Here is a 24121-nt window from a genome sequence, read left to right on the forward strand (position 1 = left end):
GGAGGTGCAGCAGGAGTCTCGGGGCAAAACAGACCTGTCTGAGGACACCTCCGGCAGACAGTCCCTCCCTGGCAGGAAGGGTGGAGGCGCACGTTTTGGGGAAAGAAATGGCACAATGTACTATTGGTCATATTTACATTCCAGAGGATAGAAGAGGAAAGCCTGTGTGAGGGGAAGACTCAGCTTGGGTTTTGAAGGCTTTGCTGGACGTCACCTGTTAGATCCTCCCGGGGACGCTGTTAATTGATTTGCCAGACTCTCAGCACAGGCAGCCTCCTGGCCCCTATAAATAAAGGGTCATGGCTCGGGTAGGAGAGGAGCCCGCACAGGACACCCCGCTGTCCTCGGAAACCATTCTTCCCCGTTAGCCCGTGGAGGCCAGGGGAGGTGGGTCGTTCCCGAATGTGATGTCAGGTTTCTTCTCAGTGTTTTATTTGTCACTAACTTGTTTCTCCTCTAATTAGCTGCTAATTGAGAAGACTGAGTAAGGAAATACTCAGTGTTGCAGAAGCTGGGGAGAGAAGCCCAGGTGTGTCCCTGCGTGTTTAGAGGTCACAGCTTGTCACCATTAATTAAAATTTATTCTTGAACAAAACTTTTAACCCCAAGACAACAGACAGCTTAGGGTTTAAGAGTTATTTTAAGACAATAAGTCCAGCTTTTGAGGTTGATTTAATTGGATTTAACTTGTTATATTTATATATTTCATGAGGACCGAGTTTTGAATAATATTTGGCAGAAAGTTTTCAACTGAACTCTATTTCAGTTGTCTATCTGGGTTTGGAATTTTTACAGAGAAAGAAGACTTTAAATATTTTAAGAACTATTTTAAAACTAAGAAAAATGCCCATCTATACTGTATTTTCTAGAGAAATATCTTCTCACGAATTAGAGTTTAGACTTAGAAGTCAGTGCTTGCTATCACCAAATCTCTTTTGTGTAATAAAGTGGTCTTAAGTTGCAGTTGCCCTGTTTGGATCCTACAGAAAAAAGGGTCACACTGCCACCTGGTGGCCGTATTTCAGACCAGAAAGGAATGAAGAAATACTCATGCTGAGGCCTCTGCTGGCTCCCACCTGTTTCCTGTGTGACAGAGAACTAAGTAGAAACACTGTGAACAAAATGTAACCGTAAAGATACGCTCTCACTGGGCATTATAGGGACATTGCAAGTTGTCTTTGTCTCCTTGGTTGTATTTTTATAAAGTACTAACTTCTTAAAATGTAGGTTTATTGTTTGTTAATTGCATGAAAAGAAATCTGAATATATTTCATTTAGAACTGAATATTAAAGACTAGTATTGACGAATGCTTTACTAATTGACAAAATTTTAGGTTTTCTTAAAAGTGATGACTTTAAGGTATGCTAGCTTTCCTCTTGTCCTCATTATGGCTGTGCAGCAGAAGCTGACTGGGTCAACCTTGGCCTTGTTGTTTCAGGTACCTGTCTGACCTCCACGCGCCAGGCGACCCTGCGTGGCAGTGCATCGGAGCCCAGCACCGATGGATCCTCCAGCTCATGCACAGCTGCCAGGAGGGCTGCGTGCGGGACCTCAAAGGCAAGGCCCTTTCTCCCTGCGTGCGTCCTCCCCCTCGTCACTCGACACACTCTGGGAACGCTCTTGATTGAGGGATGAGTCGTTCTCTTTGTAACTATACCTGCCCCCCACCCCGGTTAGCATCCTCCCTGGGCGAGTAAGAGAGCAGGGGAGGGAGAAGGGCCTCTCAGCATGCCTGTCTCATGGTTGACTGGCAATGTTGACAAAGGTTTGGCTTACGGAACAGTTACCTCTTGTGGAAGTGACACGATGTTGTAGAAATGATAGTAGTCTTGATCAACAGGAACAGTACACTCATTATTCCATCAAGTGCATGTTGAGCCCTGCTGCGCACCAGGCACCATGCCAAGTCCAGGTGCACGGACGCAGTCCCGGCCCTCATGGAGCTCAACTAACCAAGTACCCGGTTGTGGCTGGTAGATGGCGGGTTTGGGGACGTGTCTCAGACAGGGCTCTGTGTTAGCAGAGAACCTAGAGGATGAGGAGTGCCTGCCGGGCCGCCTCCAGCACAGGCCCTGAGGAGAGAGGAGGAAGAATCACAGCTGGTTCACAGCCATCACAGTGGCAGGACTTGAGGCTGGGTGAGGAGGCCCCGGGCCTGGATGGACTTTGTTCAGGGGTTTGAAGCCTGGGAAAGACCCGATGAGACGGGGACAGTGGAGCTGGTTAGGAGGCTGCTGTGGTGATTCAGGCATCTCGCCGGCATGGGGGCCGTGGGTGTGGAGGAGGAGGGGGTTCAAGAGCTGTCCGGAGCCTGGGATCGACAGGACCTGGTGATGGAAGGAGGAGGGGTCGGAGGGGCTCGGTGACGCCCAGAGGTCTGACCTTGGCAGCTGGTTGGGCTGGGGCGCCGTGGGGTTGGGGCGAGGAGGAGGAGACGCTCTTCCCTTTTCTTTGGACCGGTTGGTGTGCGGCTGTCTGACGAACAAGTGGAGGCGTCCAGTACGTAAGTGAATTTAAAGAGCGAGAGGTTTGGATGTGGTCTGCACGTAGGTGGTCCCTGGGAGTTGACATTCACCCAAGAAGGAGAAAAAAGGAAGAAAATGTAGGAATGTAGGACAGAGTCCTAGGGAGTGCTCTTTACAGCTCTGGTGGAGGAGAAACCTGCAGGGTGGCCAGGGAGCCGGGAGGGAAAGGAGGGTCAGCAGGGGTTTTAAGGTGAAGAGTCCGATAAAGGGGTGTCCTTTAGATTTTGTGCTGAGGCTGTTGATGACCTTGGCCAATGCAGTTTCAGTGGCCTGAGACACCAAATAGATTATATAAATAAGGCGCAGCGATGCTTACAAGGTTTCCGGACGAGAAAGTGAAGTAACATGAGGGCAGTCCTGGCACAGAAGGAGGTGCCACAGAGAGGCCATGATTATTTATTTATAGTTTAGTTTTGTCGTGAATTGGGTGGCTTGGAGTTGAGTATTTTCCAGCTGTGAGTCTGTTCTTTTCTATTCTTGATGTTTAGGAAAACCCAAATATCTCTTTACTGATGCCATATCTAAATTTCTAATATGTCATTAATTATTTTATAGTTTTAGCAGGTGAAAATGACATCAAACAACATACACAGTCTGAGGTCGTTGGGGGGTATTTAGAGGTCCTCAGGTTCTCGTGTACTGAGTCTGCTCTGTTGGGCAGGACTCTCGACGTGGCTGCCCGTCACAACCCCCTGGGTTTTTATAAAGACTGTCACTTCCCAGCCTCCTCCCCATTCCTGACCATTATATGAGACTCTCTAGCAGTGGAGTCCACGCAGCAGTATTTTTTAAAGCTCCCAGGAGACTGTGGTGCAGCCGGGGTTGGTAATCAGTGTGGTGGATGTGCTCTCGGGACTGAAGAGCCGTGATGAGCAAGACCCACGTGGTCTCTGGCCTCTTGGAGCTTGTAGTCTAGTGACAGAGACCTATGTCTTTCAACAAATCACATGTTGTTTATTGCATAAGTGTACTTGTGGAAGGTATTGCGAAGTGGGGAGTGCAGAACTCTGCCTCAGTCTCGTTAGCGGGAGGCCCAAGGAGGTTTCCTAGAGGAGGTGGTGGTGGTGGTGTTGTTTCCTAGAGGAGGTGTTGTTTTCCTAGAGGAGGTGTTGTTGACACTGAACCTAAATGAGGGATGTGAGTTTTCCAGGGAAAGAACCACGGAGAAGTAGTCCAGAGACCCAGTAGGTGCTCAGTAAGTGCCACCCTTCCCCTCTCCAGTGAAGAGGCTGGTGAATACAGTGATACAAACAGGATCACAGTCTGACAAACGTTTTCCCTACTCAGGCTCATAAGAAACGATCCAACTGTATGATTTAGTTATGAAAATATTTGAATTTCTGGAAAGCATGTGTCATTTATGAAGACAGCATATAGACTGTTTGAAATTGGAGAAGTGCCAGGAAAATTCATATACCTTATTGTCGCACCCATACCTGAAAGATCTGATAACCGATATTCCATCACTAAAGGTCTGAATCTTTCTTGAAGATAAATAGAGACACACCCTTACCTAATGGATTCCTGCCCTGTCATCTTGGTGTTATGTATTGCTATATGTATTTATCCAAAACTGCTGAAAATGAGCATTTCGGGGGGGGGGGGGGGAAAGACACTAGCTTCTGTGTAACTGGAGACCTGCCTTTTTATTCACTCTGACCAAGCCTGTTGTAGAAGTTGCCGCTCGCTTATGAAGTACTTGGAGGAATGTGCATTACATGGATCCTTTTGTTAGTGATGAGGTTTACCTGAAGTTATTTTCATAAGTTGGTCTTTAAAATTAGGAAGTGAAACATAACAGTTTCCGACTCTTTGAACTTACTCCACAGATTTCGTGACAATACAATGTAAATTTCCTAAATTCATTAGTCAGATGTTTATAGGTTAGGATTTAATCATCCTTGACATTCAGAGGAACATCCTGAGCTGTGCCCACCTGTTGTCAGCAAACACGACTAATATGAACAGTATAGACAGTCCTAACAGGCAAGTGCCTTTTAATTGGAAAGTTGGTGTGTTCTTTTGAGCTCACCATCAGAAGGCGTTCTTATTGTTTTATTTTGGAGAATTCCAGACATACTTAAGAGCACCGAGGGGGATACCACAACCTCCCGTGTGCCTGCCCAGTTTTGACGGTCATCCCCTCACAGCCAGTCTCGTTTTATCTACACCGCCTCCCTCACCCTGAATTATTTTTGAAGCAGGTCATGTCATTTCATCCATAATTATTTCAGTATGTAATTTTCAAAGGTAAAGATGCTTTGTGAAAACTGTAACTAAAATACTATTATCATTACCTGAAATGTGGTTTCTTAATATCAAGTATTCAGTTAATTGTCAAATTCAAAAGCAGTTTAATACCTCCAGTATCTTTTTAAGTACACGAATACTATGTACTTAATGGGGCTTTTTAATCGATAGCCAGTGCAAAGGCATATGATATGAGAAGTGACACAGATGGAGACAGAACTTGTGTTTCCTAGAAGAATTAGCCGTTAGTGACATAGCGTCCACTTTGGCCACTTGGCACCTAGATGCCTTCCTGGTTGTTGTCATCAGAGTGTGTATATGTCACTGGACACGTTAGCTCTTTACTGTGCACCTGCCTACCTGTATACAGGTAATGTAATTATATAGCATAGGTATGTGCATGTGTGGGTATGTTTATGTAAGATATTGGCCTTAATTATAAGTTTACTGGGAATAAGTACAATTTTTCTTTCATGTAATCTACACCTGATTGTTCCCGGTAGACTCCTAATTGATATTTATGAGCGTCCTAGTTAGGTGTAATAGAAATGAAGTCAGTATGAGGGCAAGTCTCCTAAATATCATTTGGACTTTCTGTTGGCCATCCTCTCGTAATCACAACATTTGGGTCTGGAAGAAACCTGGGAAGTTGTCTGGTTTGGTACATGACTTGGATCTGTTTTGCACGTGAGGAAGCTGCCTCAGAGAAGCCAGGTGACAGGCAGCCCAGCTTCTCCGTGTCCTGCACGGTGGTTCCACAGACCTCTCTGTGTTCTGTGGTTAAAGCTAATATTTCATCAAGTATGTTTCTGAACATGGTGAACCGATGGCACGATGATGGCAGTGCCTTTTTGTGAAGCTGCATTGCTTTCATTCAGGTCTTCTCCAGAACCTATTTTCAAAATGAAAGCTTGTTGCATTCTAAATCTAAAGAATGAATTGTAAGTTCTTCTATTTGTAACACCTGTACTTGGACTTTTAACACCAGAGAAATGCTTGTAACTGATTGATTAACCCAGTCTTGTGAGGTGAAATACAATTAAAAAAAAGATAGACTGTAAATATTTCAGACAGGAAAAGACTTCTTTATGTCTTTGTAAGTAAAGCTGGTTTTTATGCATGAGTTTAAGAAACCTAATTAACATACAAGTTTTTGGGTTTTTTTTAAGTCTTTACATGGTGCTTTGGGTTAAAATGTTAATTGTATTTAGTCTTGTGGTCTTCAAGAAAAGTTCATGTGCCAAGATGGTGATAGATTTTCAGAGACAGCAGTCCTACATAAAAAAGCCACATTTGTCCAGGTTACATTCTTCTGTATACAAAGCATTCATTGGTCAGCAGAGGTAGGTCATAGGGTTGATATTTTTACAAACACTGCATTAGAGCCTTCTCTGGATTCCAATTTTTATAATAATGACGCATACAAACCTGGTAGATGGTGCCCCTAGATGGTGCACACCAGGACACAGACAGGAGATGACCATTACGCCTCAACACACCCTGCCAGGTATCCGGGAACTCCTCACTCCTCTTCCATGGCCTGCCTCTGTAGCCCTAATGTGATCTTCCGGTTTTTCTAAGGGGAGACAAATATGAGGAAAAAAAACAAGAATAAAGATCAACATTAAAAAAAAATTCATCTTGAAAGCATAAACACCTATGGAAGGGTCTGTTTTCTTCCAGCCTGAGCTAGTCAACTGTAGAGCTTCTCTTCCAAAACTTTTACCTCCTTATAAGAAGTGTCATTTGTCACTTAAAATTTCAGTGAAATAGGGCCAAAATTAGACTAAATCTTCAGGTTTCCTGTCAGGAAAAACCTTTGGTTTAACCCCCTACGGACATTCTCAAACAGGATTTTTAAAGGTAGCCTTCAAAGGTGTGTTTTTTCCTTTGTTCTGAAAATGAGTTTAACTCTAAACTCTTTTAAAATATATGCTGACTACATGTGGTGACTCCAGGGAGAAGCATCTAGAGCAGTTATCTCTGCTTTCTGCTGTCTGCACCGATAGGGCTTCCCAGAGAACGTATTAGAGCAGATGCAAGTGGCGCGTTTAGAATGGAAGCCATAGATTCTTTCAGACAGTCACACAGCAGAAGGGAATACATTTCCATGTGGCTCAGGTTCTCTTTGAAAACTTAGAGATACGTCACACCTGAAAGGTTTATTCTGAACCATCACAGTACGGATCTATTATAGAGGAAAAATGTTAAGAAAAGAGGCTAATTATCTACTCTTAATTATTTCAAACAGAGCAGATTATTAATGACTTGCTGAAATAAAAATGTTTGTTTATCCAGTGGTCTTCCAATATAAAAAGGCTATATTTTCAATTCAAGCTCATCAAATACATGCATAAAGTACATTTTAAATTTTTGTACAGTTTCATGAATTTAGTATAACTAAACTATATTTTTTCTTGATATTTAAAAAATACAGATGTGACCTTTATGTAGATAATCAGTGGGGTTAATAAGTATAATTCTAGTATTTCCACAATTTGACATCAGGTAGCTCCTGGGCACCAGATTAGGTTGCAAGCCTCCATTAGGAAATTGGCAGCAGATTCTTCAGATCTTCTATGTAAGTACAAAAATGCTTCTATGTTTAAAAAGACAGTAAACGTTTATACATATATTTTAATATCTAATAAAATTATAATTTTTTATTTTAAAGTTGTTATTATGAGGTTGTACCTTAGGAAGTTTCTTTTATGAAGTTTATTTTTTGGAGATTTTTTAAAAAGTAGTTTCTCTCCTGAATGTTTACTATACCAATGTGAACCCAGAATGACAGACGTTGATTTAAAAAGAAGAAAAGGCACAGCTCCTGCAAGTACAGGTAGGCGACACTGGTTTGGTCTCCACCTTCCCATCCCCGTGACTGAGTCCTCCCGATGTGAATTGTGCTTTACCTGCTCACTGTTGCTTCAGTTGGCTTTAGAAGAGGCAGTGCTTCTAAATACTTGTAGTGGGATTTTATTCACTTAACTTTGAGTTTCATAAGCTGTAAAGGATATACAGAAGAAGGTAGATTCAGGAGAGAGGAATAGAAGAAAAGTACCAGTTTATGACTGTAATAGCAAAAATCTCTCCAGCAAAGTGGTGGTCTGGCTTTCCTTTCCCTTTTGTCCTTTTTCTCAGAAAGAGAAGAAACCTAGGTGATACTCAGTGTGCCATGAATTAGATTCACAGTGCACCCTATTAGAAATTGTCGCTGTTGTTTGTAAACAGTATAAGTTTACATAAGCAGTTTTAATTACGTGACAGCTTAGCAGGATTTTACGTGATTGTAAATTTGTTTTTTAATCTAATTTGAAAAGACAAATTTAGCTTCCAAATTAAAATGAGGACTAGCAATTAATACTAGTAATTTAAACAGTTTTTTTAAAGTCAGTAAACTAGCACTTGAGCATTTGATTTATGGTTCGAATAGCACAGCGTTCATTCGCAGGTCCTGTCAGTGCTTCCCCAGCTGTTGGATGTGGTCGGAGGAGTGAGACTTGCCTCGTTTTGTGCTCGGTTCTGGTCACCTGGTGGCAGTGTCTGTCTGTGTCAGGTCAGACAGGGCAGCAAGGCTTCTGTCAGGAGGACCTCTGCACGTGACATCCCAGCGCTGGGTCTTTTCTGCTTGGCTCACTGTCTGTCTGGGGGGAGACACACCTCCAGCCTTAACAGAAAACGGCTTTGACAGTAAATGCCCCGCACACCTTGAATTGCCAGCATTGCCTGGTAATTTTAGAATATTCAGGGGTACAGATATTTTATGTCTCCTATTGTCATTTTTGTAATAATTCTGTTGCTTATACAGTCTAAGTAGGTGTTCTCTACTTAAATCTGTGTATAACTGCAGAAAAGGGTCGTACTTAAATAAAAGCATAAATAATTTGGTTTTGGTTATTCACCTAACCAGCTTGTTACGATGTATGGTTCTTGCTTATATAGCCGATGTTAGTTGAGAAGTGCTTCTTCAAGGTTCACACCTGTAGTCTTGCTTTTAAAATACGTCTCTTCCTTTCAGCTTTTGTTCCGAACGATGTTGGAATACAGTTCAGAACTTGGCCCACAGCCCTAAGAAGTGGAGTGAGGTTATGCGGCCTGTTAAATACACCTTCCTTGGTTTAATTTGGATTAAACGATCCCCTTTAAATTGAGGAAGTGCCCTGTAGGAACTTTAAATGTATGTATAGAAGCATCAGATCAAAAAGAACATTCTTATCTGTGGACACAGTCTCATTCCTGGAGGTTGGTAGCTGCCTTGCTGCACCCACCCCATCCCAGGCACTGACCTTTGTGTGTGCTGTGCTTGACAGGAGTCCAGCCGGCCTGTGTCTGTGGAGGCTCCTGGCCCGAGCACGGTCAACAAGCGGCAGGGGGTGGTCGGGCTGCTGCTCAGGACAGGGGCCTGCTGTGCACAGGAAAGTGTGTTTGGAGGTGTTTCGGGCTGAGGAAATGGGCCGCCTGGAGAGCTGGCTGGAGACCAGGGCTCCCCGCACCCCGTGGGCTGGGAGAAAGCTGGGCGGGAGGCCGGGGGCCGAGTACACATGGCTGATGTATCACCTGGCCCACATCTGCAGGCCTTCCCCTCCGCAGAAAAGCCTCTCCTGCCCTTTGTGTCTCAGGGAGTCTGGTAAACACATACTGACCACTGCATTTAAAAGAAGAGAGGGCTTCCCTGGTGGCGCAGTGGTTGAGAGTCCGCCTGCTGATGCAGGGGACGCGGGTTCATGCCCCGGTCCGGGAGGATCCCACATGCCGCGGAGCGGCTAGGCCCGTGAGCCATGGCCGCTGAGCCTGCGCGTCCGGAGCCTGTGCTCCGCAACGGGAGAGGCCACGACAGTGAGAGGCCCGCGTACCGCAAAATAAATAAATAAATAGATAAATAGATAGATAGATAGATAGAAAGAAAGAAAGAAGGAAAGAAAGAAAGAAAGAAAGAAAAGAAAGAAAGAAGAAGGGAAGAAGGGAAGAAGGGAGAGTGCACCCAGCTAGCTGGAGTTGAAAGGATTTGGCTGATGTGTGATATGGAATCTGGAATCCTTGGTATAATAAGCATTTCTTACAAATCTTCCTAAAGCCATTATCATTTTGTCGGACTCAGAGTTCTAAGGTAAACCCTTAAGTTTTTGAGCTTTGCAGAAAATCTTGCCATATCTCTTAAGTTCGCATAAAGCTGAAGACTTTTTATCTGGTAAAAATCTCATAGTTGGAAAAAAATAGCAAATCTTTCAACTCGATAGCAAATTGTGAAAGATAAATAGTTCTTCTTTTAGAAAAGTAATACACTTTAAACTTGATTTCTGTACTGCCACTTTTACTCTTTTGGTGAAGCAGCTAGGATTGTTAGTGTTCTGAAGAAAATTACTTCTGCATCTTCTGAAAACAAATTTTCTGTTTTTCTCTTATTAAAGGTAAATTTCTGTTTTGTTTATATAGTATTCCAAAGGTGATTTTTCTAATTTTATATTTATTTGTAATCTGTTAAATTTCTCCTGCATACTCAAAATTAGAAAAATAGTTCCCTTTGAGAATGCTGGTAGCATGTTTTAGAAGCTTTATTTAAACCAGAGAAACAGAATGTTGACTCGAGTGTGTCAACGAAAATAAACGATCTGTAATGGGAAAAGAATTTTATTTGATAGAAAAGAGTTTTATTTGAGCCAAACTGAGGACTGTAGCCCGGAAGACAGCCTCTCAGATAACTGAGGAACTGTTCCAGAGAAGCACGGTTTTCAGCACAGTTTTATATCTTGTCAGAACAAAGAACATCAAACATGTCAGGAATACAGACCAGCATGTCTACAGCGAGTCAGTGTGGCCTTGGCACCTGGGAAGGGAATCTCACCATTCAAGAAGGACCAGCATTGGTGGCCCAGGGAGACAGGCATTTCATCTTTATTTTTAGCGTGGACATTCTTTACTTCTGTGGGTCCCTTTTCTGTAATAATTAAAGCAGATGTACAATGTATGTTTGATTGAACAGCCACAAACAGGCTGTTTTAGTTAGTATAAAATTCAAGTTAACTCGTGTATAAGCCAGAATGTCTTCCCCACACCTCAGCATGTGAACGTTTCTTCTATCAAGTATCAGTAATTAAGAAGCTTAGTCATTTTTTTTTAATTTTAAGTGTTTAAAAGAGTTTTTCTTCCAAGATGCTTCTTCCAAGCATCTGTAGATGAGATGTATATGTTTTCTTTGATGTATTGGTAAAAGCTCAAATACTAGTTCATGGAATTTAGAAGATACACAGCTATACCCTAGGATTATTTAGTTCTAGAATTTTTGTAGTATCCTTTTTTTTTTTTTTTTTTTTTCCCTACAAACACCATGTAGAAGTTTAGGACTGGAAATACTGTACTGATGGAAGTGTTGCTGTGTGAAGTTTTGTCAGGAGAGCAATCTTTTCCCCATAGTTATTCCTCAGATAACTTGGCCAGATTGCAGCCAAGTAATCTTGATCTTATCAGCACACTGTCATTTGAGGGTATTTATTGGTTACTCTGCTTGGTGCCTCTAAAATAGCCAAGCTGCAAGGTCCACAATAACAAGTATGAAATCCTAGTGATGTTTTCCCTGTTACTGTTTTTGTCACCTTTAATATTTTCTTGATGAAATTTCCTTTTACGACATAATGCTCACATTTGTTCTCTGTGTAGAGGCAGACTGTTTATACATTTAAATAACACTGCTAATCATTGTCCTCAATCGTCCTAAACTATTCCAGGGAGCAGAATAAGCGTATTTTCCATTTTGTTCTCAGTGGTGGTTCAAAGTTTCAAATTCAGATTTTGTATCATAGAATCAGAATTTTAGAGCTAAAAAAGACACTAAGGCCTGTGTAGTTCAAGCCCTGATTTTCACAGGTGAAGAAGCATATGCCGCCTGTGACTGCTTCTGCCACAGAGCGGGGAATCCCTGGGATGGGGAGCAGTTGTCAACGTGAGCACAAATGAAGGAAAGCTGGGCTGTGGTCATTTTTGATAAAAACTTTCGTCTGGGATAAAATCGTAGGAACAGTTCATTTCTAGAGAAAATCTACTCTCAAGAAAACAAATGACCTCCCATAACTCGTTAATGCAGTTTTAAGTTTGAAAAAGACAAAGTCAAACACAATTTTACAAAAACTTTAGGCTCTGTCACCTGCAGAACGTCTTAGTGCAAACTGAGCTTCTAATGAAAAACCCAAGTCCTGTGTATATATGTATTGAACATCCTCCTTAGGTGGATATCGGGGCAGATAATTTAGTGTTTTCAGGGAAAGTATACTAAGTAACATAATTTTCAGTTGTGTATGGTCTGCACATAAATCAGAGCATGATATTATGAAACTTCCTAGTTACTCTCATTTATAACCGTATATTTTATATAACATATTTCTCTTAAACATATCAAGAGATACTGCTATCGTATTGTGAGGTAAAACAGTCAAGAGAAAATAAACAGATTTCTTATATTTTAAAACCTTTTGCTGATTTTATGTTACAGAAACTTTTTTTCATCTTTTTCTTTCTTTTATAATATTTATTTATCATCAGAAGCACTTCATATTTGTAATAATTTTGTGGGGTATAAATATCGTCATGTAATTTAAGTTTAAAAGGAGTGTCAGAATCCTCAAGCTTTTTTATTTTTTTGTTTTTTGACACTTGATGGTAAATAATTTCTGACAACTGAGATTTTAAATGTTTTCATTAATTTTCTCCTCAAAGGACAATCCTCCTAATTCTCCATAAGATTACTCATTGCAAGACTTGTTCTGACCAGAGAAAGGAGCAGGCTGTTAGAGGAGAGCGAGCTCTGGGCTCAGGCCCGGGGTTCCCACTGCAGGGCTGTTCCCCGGGCTGTGCAGGGCACCACCTGCTGGACCCGCGGCCCAGCACGTCCACGGACGCGTCTGTCCCCAGGGTCTGGGGGCCGTCCTCTCCCTGCTACTGTGCTGTCCTTGCTGCTATTCGACAGACACTTCCAAATAAGAAATTAGTTCTTGGTAAGCTTTCTTTTCCTGACATCGTAGAAAATGATGATACGGTTTCTAATAGAAGGAACGCATGTTCTTAATAGTTTCTGCCATTAAAGGGAAAAATAAATCAGTCTTTTAACAGTTTCAAAATTCAGGGTTTATTTAAATTAAACTATACAGGACTTAATATCAGCACTTAAATTAATGCTGTAAACACACTAGTTATGGGGAAAACTTTTTCTGAGGATCTACTTAATGATCATTGTATTTTTTTGTAGGGATGGTATACAGTGTGTATTTAGGAAACTACGAGGTGTTTTCCTTCTTAATCAAAAATTTATAGTCCTGAAACCTTCAAGGGTAGTAACTTACAACGTTTTGAATTAAAGCATTCTCTTCTTGCACCTTTCAATATACATGTTTACATAAGTTACACATTTTATACAAATATTTAATGTGGTGCCAAGTTTGGGCTTTTTTACATTTCCTTTTTTTATATAAATTTATTTATTTGTTTTTGGCTGCGTTGGGTCTTTGTTGCTGTGCGCGGGCTTTCTCTAGTTGTGGCGAGTGGGGGCTACTCTTCATTGAGGTGCGCGGGCTTCTCTTTGTTGTGGAGCGCTGGCTCTAGGTGCATGGGCTTCAGTAGTTGTGGAACGCGGGCTCAGTAGCTGTGGCACGTGGGCTCAGTAGCTGTGGCCACAGGCTTAGTTGCTCCATGGCATGTGGGATCCTCCCAGACCAGGGCTGGAACTCGTGTCCCCTGCATTGGCAGGCAGATTCCCAACCACTGCACCACCAGGGAAGTCCCTACATTTCCTTTTAAAGTATGTCAGAAAATTGATATTTTGATATTAATTTCTTGAATTCTACAATTAATAGCAGGGGTGACTATATAAACTTCAGAGGAAAATGTCATAAATCTTCAAAGCTTCCACACAAATCCCTCTTTGAGATGGGAAGAAAGTCAATTATAAAAAATATTATTTCTTCATGTTTGTGTTTTCTTACTCTGTCATTTTTATTGCTATTTTAAAATATTGAATTCTACAAGTCTTCTTATCCTAGATTTAATGTGTTCCAAAGTGGAAGTGCATGTAAATAAAGCATTTAGCATAGTAGCTGAAACATCATAGGTTTTTAATAAAATGCCATTCCACTGAAAATATCCGTTCAAATGACTTGGTTTCTATTTCTGTAAAACCTGCCTGGTAGAATCTGTGAGGAGGCGGGGAGATAGCTCATACCGTATCACGTTGAGTGGCTCATGATGGGAGGAGCCGTGAAAGCAGACTCTTTGCTTATATTGTATTCACTTATGTCTTGATTTTCTGCCTCCACTGCCAAGATGTAAACACCTTGAGGACAGGCCTTTACCTGTTACCCACCACCGTATCCCAGGGGCCTGTGATTCCTGGCACATGGGAGGGCTCAGTAAGGACTTGTTTGATGCTACTGAATAACTGACACTATCATTGGCATAAAATCATTATTTTATAAATGGGTTTCATCTTTTGCCCTTGGAAACAAATCTATAAGCTTTTCATATTCTTTTAAGTTATAAAACAAGGAAGGGCATTCTTATTGAATAATTTAGTATCAGTCACTCAGTGTATATTGAAGGAATTATATGCCGAAGATCCAGCTGTGGACAGAGACGTAATATTGATCCTTATCCCCAAGAAGTTCTGATTGGAACTGTTAATGAACAGCAGAAGGCAGAATGTTGAGTCAGTGAAACGGTGTTCATTCTCACTGCAGTCGGAGGGCAGGGAGAATAGACAGCACTTTGAGCTGGAACAGCAGGAGGCGACTTGTGTTTAACGGGATGGGGAGGATGATGAAGGGGGTAGGAAGTGAGGCAGGAAAATGAAAGATGCATTTTCACAGTGTCCTCTGCACCGTAAACACCCTGTAAATGTTTATTGAATTCAGCTTGTTTTGGAGGTCTTTGAATGCTCAGCTGCAGAGCTCAGAGTGCTGGTTATAGCACCTCTGCAGGCTGACAAGGCGAATTCTACCCATAACGCCAGCCTCTCACTAACGGGATTAGCAACACGGGATTCTATTCCTGGTGACTCTGGAGAACCATCTTAGAAAAAGTGTTTCCTGGTTCTTAGGTAATTTGGGTTGGAATTCTGAGGGTTTTCTGGAAGACTTCTGAGAAGAGAATCAAGATAGCAGTATTTTGGTGGTATTAATCCAGGACAATAAAGAGAACGTCCTGACATTCTCTAGTGAAGTGTTAGGCTTCTAGAATATTAACAGTGTGGGGTGAAAAGGGTCCCAACTAGGTGGCTGGCAGTGGGAGTAGAAATAAGGAATCACATCCCACATCGCAAAGAAAGAAGTTGTGGTATTTGGAGATTTAAATTTTAAGGGGGAAGTCAAAGATTTATGCTGTTAAGTCTGCTCCACTAAACCCTGTACCTTCCTTTCCAAGTGCCAAGTTGCTTTTCAAAAAATAATTTTTCATCCTGATTTTTATGTTTATGGAACCCCCTCTCCTCCGTTTTGCTGAACATTCATTCTGAAATGGTACGTAAGTTACATGTCTATATTAAGCCAGAGTAATAGATTTAATCCTCCAAATCTGTATGGTGGGAGTGACTTTTAAAAGCTGTTTAGAGAAAATATTTCTGGTTTTACTTTAGTAGACGTCTTCTTTAGAAAAAAGAATGGAACGGTTGAGAAAGAAATCTCTCAGAGAAAGGGTCCATTAAATCACTTAGTAAGCTCCATGAGTCCATGGAAACTCTGCCTCTCTCTTCCAGGGCCACCAGGCCTTCACAGCGCCACACTGGACCTGGACGGCGACGTGCGTGCCTCCGTGCCGGGTCATCTAGGCCAGACAGCGTCTCTGAAGAGGGGTAGCAGCTTTCAGCCTGGTCGAGATGATGGTGAGCATCTCCCTCCCACTTTTATCTTTTAAATTTGTACTCGTGTAATAGCCAACGTTTTTCTCTTGGAAAATTTCATAATTACCTGTGTTACTGCTGCTGAGTATTACCAGCCATCATCCCTTCTACTTAAGCAACTACCCAGTAATTAAATTTAGATAATTAAAATGAATTTTACATTGTACATTAAAGAAATGCCATTTGATTTTTTAATAAATCGTTGGGCACAGGTCAGTGTTATTCAACACATTTCTGTGGTTGGATTTTTAAAAATACACCACAGAAAAAATTCTCTGAGAACATCTTTAGTATGAAGGTTGCAACAAAAGTGAATCTCTGTAGTCAGTACAGAAAAATAGTAGACACCTTTTTAATGAATTTTAAAATTTGGTTTGAAAAGAGTTGTTTGTTTATTAATCATAAATTAGTTACTAATCATTTTTTCTAAGATAAGGCATCTCAAATTGTAACTGTGTTACATTTCTTCCTGAGGTTGACATTTATCTTTTGTTTGTTTACCTATATGAGATACAAAACATGTTGGTTATAATGCATTTGTGTACCAATTAGATGCTGTTAGTCACTGGTTACTTATAACCTCAATAATAGATATAAGAAATGCAAATAAGGTAATAGAAATACCTTACTTCTTACTAAGTTCAAATACCTCTAAAGATTATTTCAAAGTATTTCATATTATTCTTCTAAGTACTGGAGTAGAGATTTTTTTTCTAAAGTTTTATTAATAATATGAATGAATGTCCATCATAAGCACTAAAATCAAATGATACATTTGCACTAAATGAAGGGATTCCATAACTGTCAGTGTGGCTTCTTCTTGTCCTGTTCCCATTCTCCACCCAGCCCACCAAACACTAGAATAAACACTGGAAAGAGCAGAACTGTTGGATTCTGTACATTGTGGTACCATGTAGCCCTCTAAGCAGATATAGCCAGGGCCTGACCCTGAAGTGCAGCCCGCCTGAGTTTCAAAAACATACTTCCTTTCTTTTATGAGTAGGATGACACATGATCTGTGAAAACCCTTTCCACACCCCTTCCCTGCCCTTATGTGATTCACTACCACCAGTTGACATGCTAACAGGCTTAAAACAGTTAGAAGTTATACTTGAGGCTGACTGTAATGAATTACATCAGCTTGAACAGTTCAAATATATCCTGCCTGGGGTTTGTCAAGCTTCTTGCATCTATTTTATCAAATTCTGGAAATTTCCATCAAATTTGCAAAATTTTTGGCTATCATTTTGTCAAATATCTTTCTGCTCTGCTTCCTTTTCTGGAATCCCAACTGCATGTATGTTAAGCCAATGGATTATCCCATAGATCACTGAGGATCTGTTCCCCACCCCAGTTTCTCCACTGTGCTCCACTGTAGAGTTAATTGTTATGCCTTCAACTTCTCTGATCTTTTATCTTCAGCGTCTAAGCCAAAAGTTTCATGTACTTTTTCATCTCTAGAAGTTCCATTTGGTTCTTTTAAATATCTTCCCTTTCTTTCCTCATTATTTCATGTTTTCCTTTACTTGAACATTGTCCTTATAGGTTAATCTCTCTCTGTCATTTGTGGCTCTGTTACTCTTGACTAGCTTTCTCCCTGGTTTCTGGTTCTGATTCTCCTTCCCTGCCTTTTAGCCTGGTTAATCGTGTTTCATTGTTTCTCAGACACTGGGAATGTTCAGTGTTGAGTGTCTGGGTTTTGTTCTCTTCCTTTAAAGAGTGTGAGACTTTGTTTTACCGGTTACTTGCAAATAAGTTTGATTCATCCAAGGCCTGTGGTTAGTTGCTGGAGCAGTAGCCTGCCTTCTCGGGAGACTTGAGGCCACTCCTGAATGGCCTGGGGTCACTCAGGAGGACTGCTCCCTCTCCCGTGTGATTCCTGGGAACCCTTGGCCTTACTACTCCCTGGCTGCTCTTTGCCTGGCTGTGAAGTTCACTGGACATGAGCATGACTTAGGAAGACTCTTATGTGGATTCTTGGAGCTTTGTTCCCACGTTGTTCCTGTAGGAGCATGGATCTTTTGAAACTAATTTTCAAAAACTTAGTCTTTCAAAATTAATTTTGGGGACTATCCCGTGTAAGAGTCTGCTTACACCCTTATGAGGTGGGTCTTCTAAAGCTTCAGGTTTTAGATCTTGTCCTGTCTCCTGCCTTGTCCTTGGCCCGTGACACCGGAGCTGTGGCCACGCCGGGTCTGCTACTGCCACCGTTGGAAGGCAGCTCGTGTCGGTCCGTGTTGAGTTGGTCTGTAGGCGATGGGGCGGGGGGATTGGGAAATGGTTGGTGCTCGCAGACCTAATACATTCACCTTTATCCCCTCAAACTTATTCTTCCCACAAGAAATCTGTCAGACCTTGTTTCCCACTTTCTACAGTAACTGCATTAAACGATGTGTGATCCCAGAGGCTTCGGTGTTTTTACTTTCTGTTAAATTTGTTTGTTATGGGAGGAGTTTTTAATTACATGATTGTGCTTGAATGTGTTCCTTTATGATAATTTGATTCCTTACTGAGTTTCCACCACTGAGTTACAACCTGAAGACAACAGGGTTGGAAAGCCGAAGCCCCTCCTCTGTGAAGCTCTCCTGTCCTGCCTCTGCTCCCCACTTGCCCCCCGCCCCCCTGCCCCCCCCCAGGCTCGCTGAGCAAGCAGGCCCCTCAGCTCACTGTGCTGCCACAGGCGTTGGTAGTTGGTGGGAAAAGGAAATACTGGTCTATCAGCAGATTAAAGCTCTGCAGCCCAAGTGGGACAGCATGGGGCACGTTTTTAGGTGGGGGAGCAGCAGTATGTTCAAATGCATTTTTAGTCTTGATTCAAAAGGATATTAATAGTATTTTATTCTTTTCCTCTTTAGCGTGGAGATACCAAACTCCCCACCGGGTGGCATTTGTTGAAAAATTGACCAAGCTTGTTTTAAGTCAGCTGCCCAACTTCTGGAAACTCTGGATTTCATATGTTAACGGAAGCCTTTTCAGTGAGGTATGTGTACAGATTGACTATAGTTGTAGCTAAGCCGTGGATTTCTACTCTTAAAAATTTTAGATTTTGAAGTGACTTTTTTAAAGCCTCAGAAGCCCAAAGCCTCTAAGTATTGTCAGATGTTTTAAGATTAGTAGAAAATGCTGTAAAGCCCTAACACTTAATAGCTGTATGGCCTTGAGCAAGTTACTCACCTCTTGTGGGAGTCACTGTCCTTGACTGTAAAGGAGAATAGTGAGGGTCTCTCAGAGGCAGGGGTGAGTGCTCGGGGAAACAGTGGCTTAAAGAATAAGAGAACCTGAATTGAGTATAATGCCAGTCAGGCCATGTGGTGGATGAAACTGTCGTGCAATTGATGATGAACAGGTGATACAACAAGGATCAAATGTTTGCATCTTGCACATGGGTCTCAAGTGAGAGGGAACTTCCTAGTTGGAAAGAGCTTAAAGATCCTGTTTTCTGGCCCCTGTGTGATCAGCCTGGAGAAGCTGTTTAAGGCTTTACATTCTCACAAGTTGCATATGTACTTAGTGTCCTAATCATGTATAATTGGAGCACAGAAATTACGAGCGTAAAGTAATGACTCTTGACTTTTGTGTGTAGCACACAGATTCGGACTCGTCACTCAGTTGTCTCACATCAAGTGCCCACGATAGGCCTCCAGGTCCCAGAATATAGACTCTGAGGCCCTTTGCCTGGAGCTCTGGTGGCTCAGGAGAAGACAGCTCTGGTTTTGTATCTCCGAGGAGACTCTTCACAGCCCTGGGGAAGCTGGGAGAGGTGGGGTCTTCCTGGGACTAGTGCACTTGCCAGCACAAAGCTGCTTTTGCTCTTTTACACCAAGGACACCTCTGCAGTTGGACAGAAGGTGGTGGGGGTCTTGGTCCTCCAGGATCCATCCAGTCTCCTTTGACCATGGATACATGCTATGCCGCTATTAAAGAAGTTTGCCACTATCTCTTTTCCTTTTAACGTGGTAGATCCTTAGATGTTTGTTTAAATGAAAAGTTAGTTGTCTAAACCATGAAATTTGCTTAGTACATGAAAAACAGAAAAACAGTAGTGCATGCAAAAAACAGACTCCTTCATGCAGAAAAACCTATCTCTTAAGCATGAGTTATCCCTGTATTTTTTTCTTCCGTTAATTGCAGCAGTGTATCAGTTACTGACACATTCAAATATTATAGCAATAAATAACATACCTCACAACTCTTTCATGTCCATTTTGTATTACCTGGTTATTATACAAAAGCTGTGTTGAAAAGTTAACTGTACAGAGAAAGTCAGTCTTCCATAAAATATGTGTAGAGTTTGGCTGGCCTTCATTGCTTCCTGAAGAAGAGAGTGCCTTTAGGTGTTCTGAAAAAAGTTTTCTCAGCGTTGTGCTTTCAGACGTGCCCGATGAGCCCGCATTTTTGTTCATGGCATCTGGATGAGAGTGGCGGCCTCTGTGTTGGGGAAGGTTTGGGTTTCTTGCCTTTTGCTGCAGTGGGGGACAGCCACCCCCTCCTGCCGTGTTGTGCCCTCCTCCTCTTACCTGCTCCCTCTAAAGCAGAGCTCTTGTGAGACTGGAAAGGGGAGGTGCTTCCATGCCAGTGCCTGGACAGCTGTGTTCACAGCATCTCTTGCAGAGCGCCAGGGTTAGAGTAGAACACCCAGTGTGTGTCGCTTACGGGCTGTGACCTTGGGCAGATGCCGTGACTTCTCAGCCTACTTCCGGGGGATGGTTTGGGAATTAGATGAGTTAATATTAAGTGAAGTGCTCAGAACAGTGTTGGGGAGATAAACAAGAATTTGCTCTTCTTATTTGGAGTAAATATTTATTCCAGTATTTGAAGTGTCATTGGCCTGGCACACAGGAGGTGTTTCGTGAACAGAGTGTAGTAGTGGTGAGAAGTGTGGCACTGATGTAGAACAGAGACGTGCTGAATGTTGCCGAGGCGGGTTCTCACATCTGAGGGAGCAAAACCCAGGAAACAGCTGGAAACCTAGTTTTGTTTCCAGCCGAGTGTTTTCCTTCCAACGGGAGCGGTGTCTGGAGGTGGCCCCCACGCATGGACAGTAGTTGCCTCATCTTGCATCTTTTTAGGGTTTTTGATCTGAGATGATTTAGTGAAAAGAGAAGGTATTCTCCTCCTCACAGGTTATACCTAGTTGTGTAAACGTCTAAATGAAGTGTTTGGTTGCAGATGAGGAATAAATGAGCTCAGGAGTCACAGCACTGGAAAATCACTGTGATCAGTTGTGCTGAGTTGGGTGTGCCTGTGGAATTTCTAAACTTTTCTTAAAAGTTTATGGTAATAATTAGTAAGTGTAATTCACTCTACAGATTTGGGCATGTTTTTAAACTAAGTGACCCTCTATTGAAAAGCCAGAAAGACACCAGAGGACAGTGGAAGGAATGGAGGAGTTAGGAAAGGGTGCCATCATGTCATGAGTGAGATCCAGAGACTTAATTAAATTAATATTGGGAAGAGTTCCAGGGTTTCAGTCTCATACAAGAAAGCTCTCTAATATTTAAACACAATTTACTTGGAATTTCCTATTTTTTCTTGTTGTAAAACTGTTTTGTTTTATTTCGAGTTCATCTGTTAAAAGATTTAGATGGAGTTTCCAACAGTTTAACAGATAGTTCTTCAGACCAGTCAAGGCCATGTGAAGTAACATGTGAATCAAAACAGTGCAATCTAGCCGTTGGTCTTACCACAAAGTAGTTTTGGTCTGTGTGTGCAGGAAAGAGTTAAGGTTTTTAGCTAGCAAAATGGTTAGTAGTAGGTTAAGATTTTACCTTTAGATATATTTTAAATATAGTGTATTTTGAGGTGAAAACTTCTAAAGTATCCAAATAATTTTAAACTTTAGGAATCAGCATTTTAAAAAATTGCATAACTCATAGTATGTAAATTAAAATGTACTTTCTGTTCCAAAATTAAATTTTCTTTTAAAAGTAGGGCAAAGTGTACATAATTCAGCATGTGGAGATGTTCAACTCTTCATCAGATTAAAACAATAAGTAACGATTTTTTCAACAGTTGCAAGAGGTATGCCTTACAGGTAGTTCCCCTACCCTCTCCACTTCTTTTGTGTTTGGAGGCAGGCCCTCGATGTTTAAACAGTTATTCTGTCCAGTAGATGTCGTCACGCGTGCATTAGCACCTGTTTGGTGGGCAGAATTGTTCTGGCAAAGTTTAACCTAAATTTTGGTATGATGTTTTTTAAACAATTGATTTTCACTCTTTTGATTCAAAAATATTTCACAGAACAAAAGACTGTGAAATAATCTTCCCGTTGAACAAGCCCATTGTATAAAAAATTCAGCATTAGATACTATGGCAGATAAAACCAGAAAAGACCCCATCTGACGGGACACTTGCAGGTTTGTATGGGCTTGACCCTTCCCGGGGACAGATGACACCTTCTTCCAGAGGCCCTTCCCATCCGTCCTCCATAGCACAGTGAGCCAGGGCTCAGAAAAACAACCAATAGGGTGTTGGCTCTGTTCCCAACCGTGTATATAAAGAGAATGAGCTTTACTCTAAGGAGTTGGCTCGTGTGATTGTGGAGGGTAGCAGGCCCCAAAGTCTGCAGTCAGCATGCTGGAGACCCTGCAGTTCCCAGTGGGAGGCCAGCAAACTCCAGACCCAGAAGCACCACTGTTTTCACCTTGTTCTGCCCAGGCCTTCTGCGGACACCAAGTAGGCAACCTGAAATTCAAATTTGGACCTCAGAGGAAAGATTTGGGCTGGAGATGTAAATTTGGAATGGTGATCTTGTGATTTATAATAAGAAATATATATTTGATCTTGCTTACTCTTGATATTGTGACTTCCTAAGTGAGGAGTGGTAAAAGATGCCTTTTGTTGTGATAATGAGTGTCTCCCACCTGAGGATGGGGGCTAGTTGTCTGGAGGACCAACCCTGTGTTTAGAGGGTAGGAGCTTTCAGTCCCACCCCCAGACCTCTGGGAGAAGGACTGGAGGCTGAGTTCAGTGACGAGTGGCCAGTGATCTAATCAATCGTGTCTACTTAATGAAGCCTCCATAAAACCCCCAAAGGACATGTGGAGGTTGGGGAGAGTGTCCCACCTGCAGAGGGCAGGGGACTCCACCCCTTTCCCCACACCTCGCCCTGTGTCTCTCGTCTTTGTAGCTGGTCAAACTCCGACATGAGCCCCTCTGGTCATGCCTCACTGCAGCTCGAAAATGCTTCAGTTACTTCTCATTTGTCCTAAAAAGCACCAATTTCTGTAAATCCTGGTATACAAAGAATTTTGATGGTTGTTGGCCAATGAACTTAGAAATTTGCTTATTGAATTATTATTGTGAATTTGGGGTTTTGTTTTTTTAAAAACTAAACTTAAATTCTTTTAAAAGCGCATCTCTACAAAGAAAAAAATGATAAAAGCTGCACGATAAGTGTAAATTAGCTCCGGAAGAGGTGTGTGTGTCTGTGTGTGCTGGCCTCTTCTGTCAGGGTGTCTGATCCTTTGTTGAAGACGTCAGCGATCCTTTTCCTTGTCTTACTTCTTCCCGTCAATGGTGTTGATCCTGTAGACCGACTCTCCACATTGTTTCTCTAGCTTATACCTTAAATAGAAATAGCATACCTTGAAGTATTTTTAAATTACCTTGGCGTCAATATCATAATTATTTATAATGCAGTTGTTCCTAACTAGAAAGTTCTCTAACCAAATACACCAGTATTTTACCTTTAAAGGGTAACTTTTACATTATGTTGGTGAAGTATCTGAATTTTCTTTTACGTTGTATCATTTTGTGATTACTTCTTCCTTTGGAAAGTTCCCTAAGTTTGCCCTGCCTAGGACGTTCTGTATAATAATATTTAGTTGTTAGAAAATTTGGTAATAAAAAGTTAACTGAAATCCTCAGTGGAACAGATTTCTCATTTAATCAGTGTAAAGTGGTCTTCTACACATTAAGGAGAAAGAGAAATCAGAGGAAAACATGGCTATCAGTAAACAGATAACAATCAATTCTAGAATACATTCCCTCCTAAATTAGACTGTAAAGCCCCTGGAAGAAGAGCAGTGATGTGTAATTTTTAAAAAATAAAATGCCAGCGTTAATGCTCAAATTCACGAAAACTATCGGGAGGCGTGGAGCGGGGTGTCCAAAGGCGTCCGGACACTTGTCCAGAGCTTCTGCTCCTCTCGTTTCTGCACCCACCGCCCGGGAAGTGGTGCTGGAGCGGCATCGCAGACTGAATGCCTGTAGGCTTAACTGTAGAAAACTGTGGATGAAAACAGCATGTGAAATTCACCTACAAAAAGTTTCAGTTTAATACTTAGCTTTATTTATGAGAATTGTACTTAAAGGTTTTAGGAAGATGAATAGCTTCTTGTTGGAATAAGAAGGGTTTTCTAATTAGTCATCCTTTAATCAGAAACTTAAGATTACTTCTTATACATTCCTTTTAATCAAGTTATAACTATATTTCATGCTTTCTTTATATACAACTGCTAAAGCATT

General features: G+C 41.7%; 1 protein-coding gene across 1 annotated transcript in view; it reads left to right on the forward strand.

The window, feature by feature from the left end:
• Window positions 1-24121, forward strand: part of EXOC2 (exocyst complex component 2) — a gene marked incomplete at its 5' end in the record, with an annotated part of 124321 nt that overhangs the window by 40495 nt on the left and 59705 nt on the right. Inside the window, 3 exons of the mRNA XM_079713058.1 lie at window positions 1440-1558; window positions 15509-15634; window positions 18508-18632. Coding sequence (XP_079569184.1) covers window positions 1440-1558; window positions 15509-15634; window positions 18508-18632 — 370 coding nt within the window. The remainder of the gene's footprint in view (window positions 1-1439; window positions 1559-15508; window positions 15635-18507; window positions 18633-24121) is intronic.

The sequence above is a fragment of the Hyperoodon ampullatus genome (assembly GCF_949752795.1).
Source record: "Hyperoodon ampullatus genome assembly, chromosome: 10".
NCBI classification, from domain to species: domain Eukaryota; kingdom Metazoa; phylum Chordata; class Mammalia; order Artiodactyla; family Ziphiidae; genus Hyperoodon; species Hyperoodon ampullatus.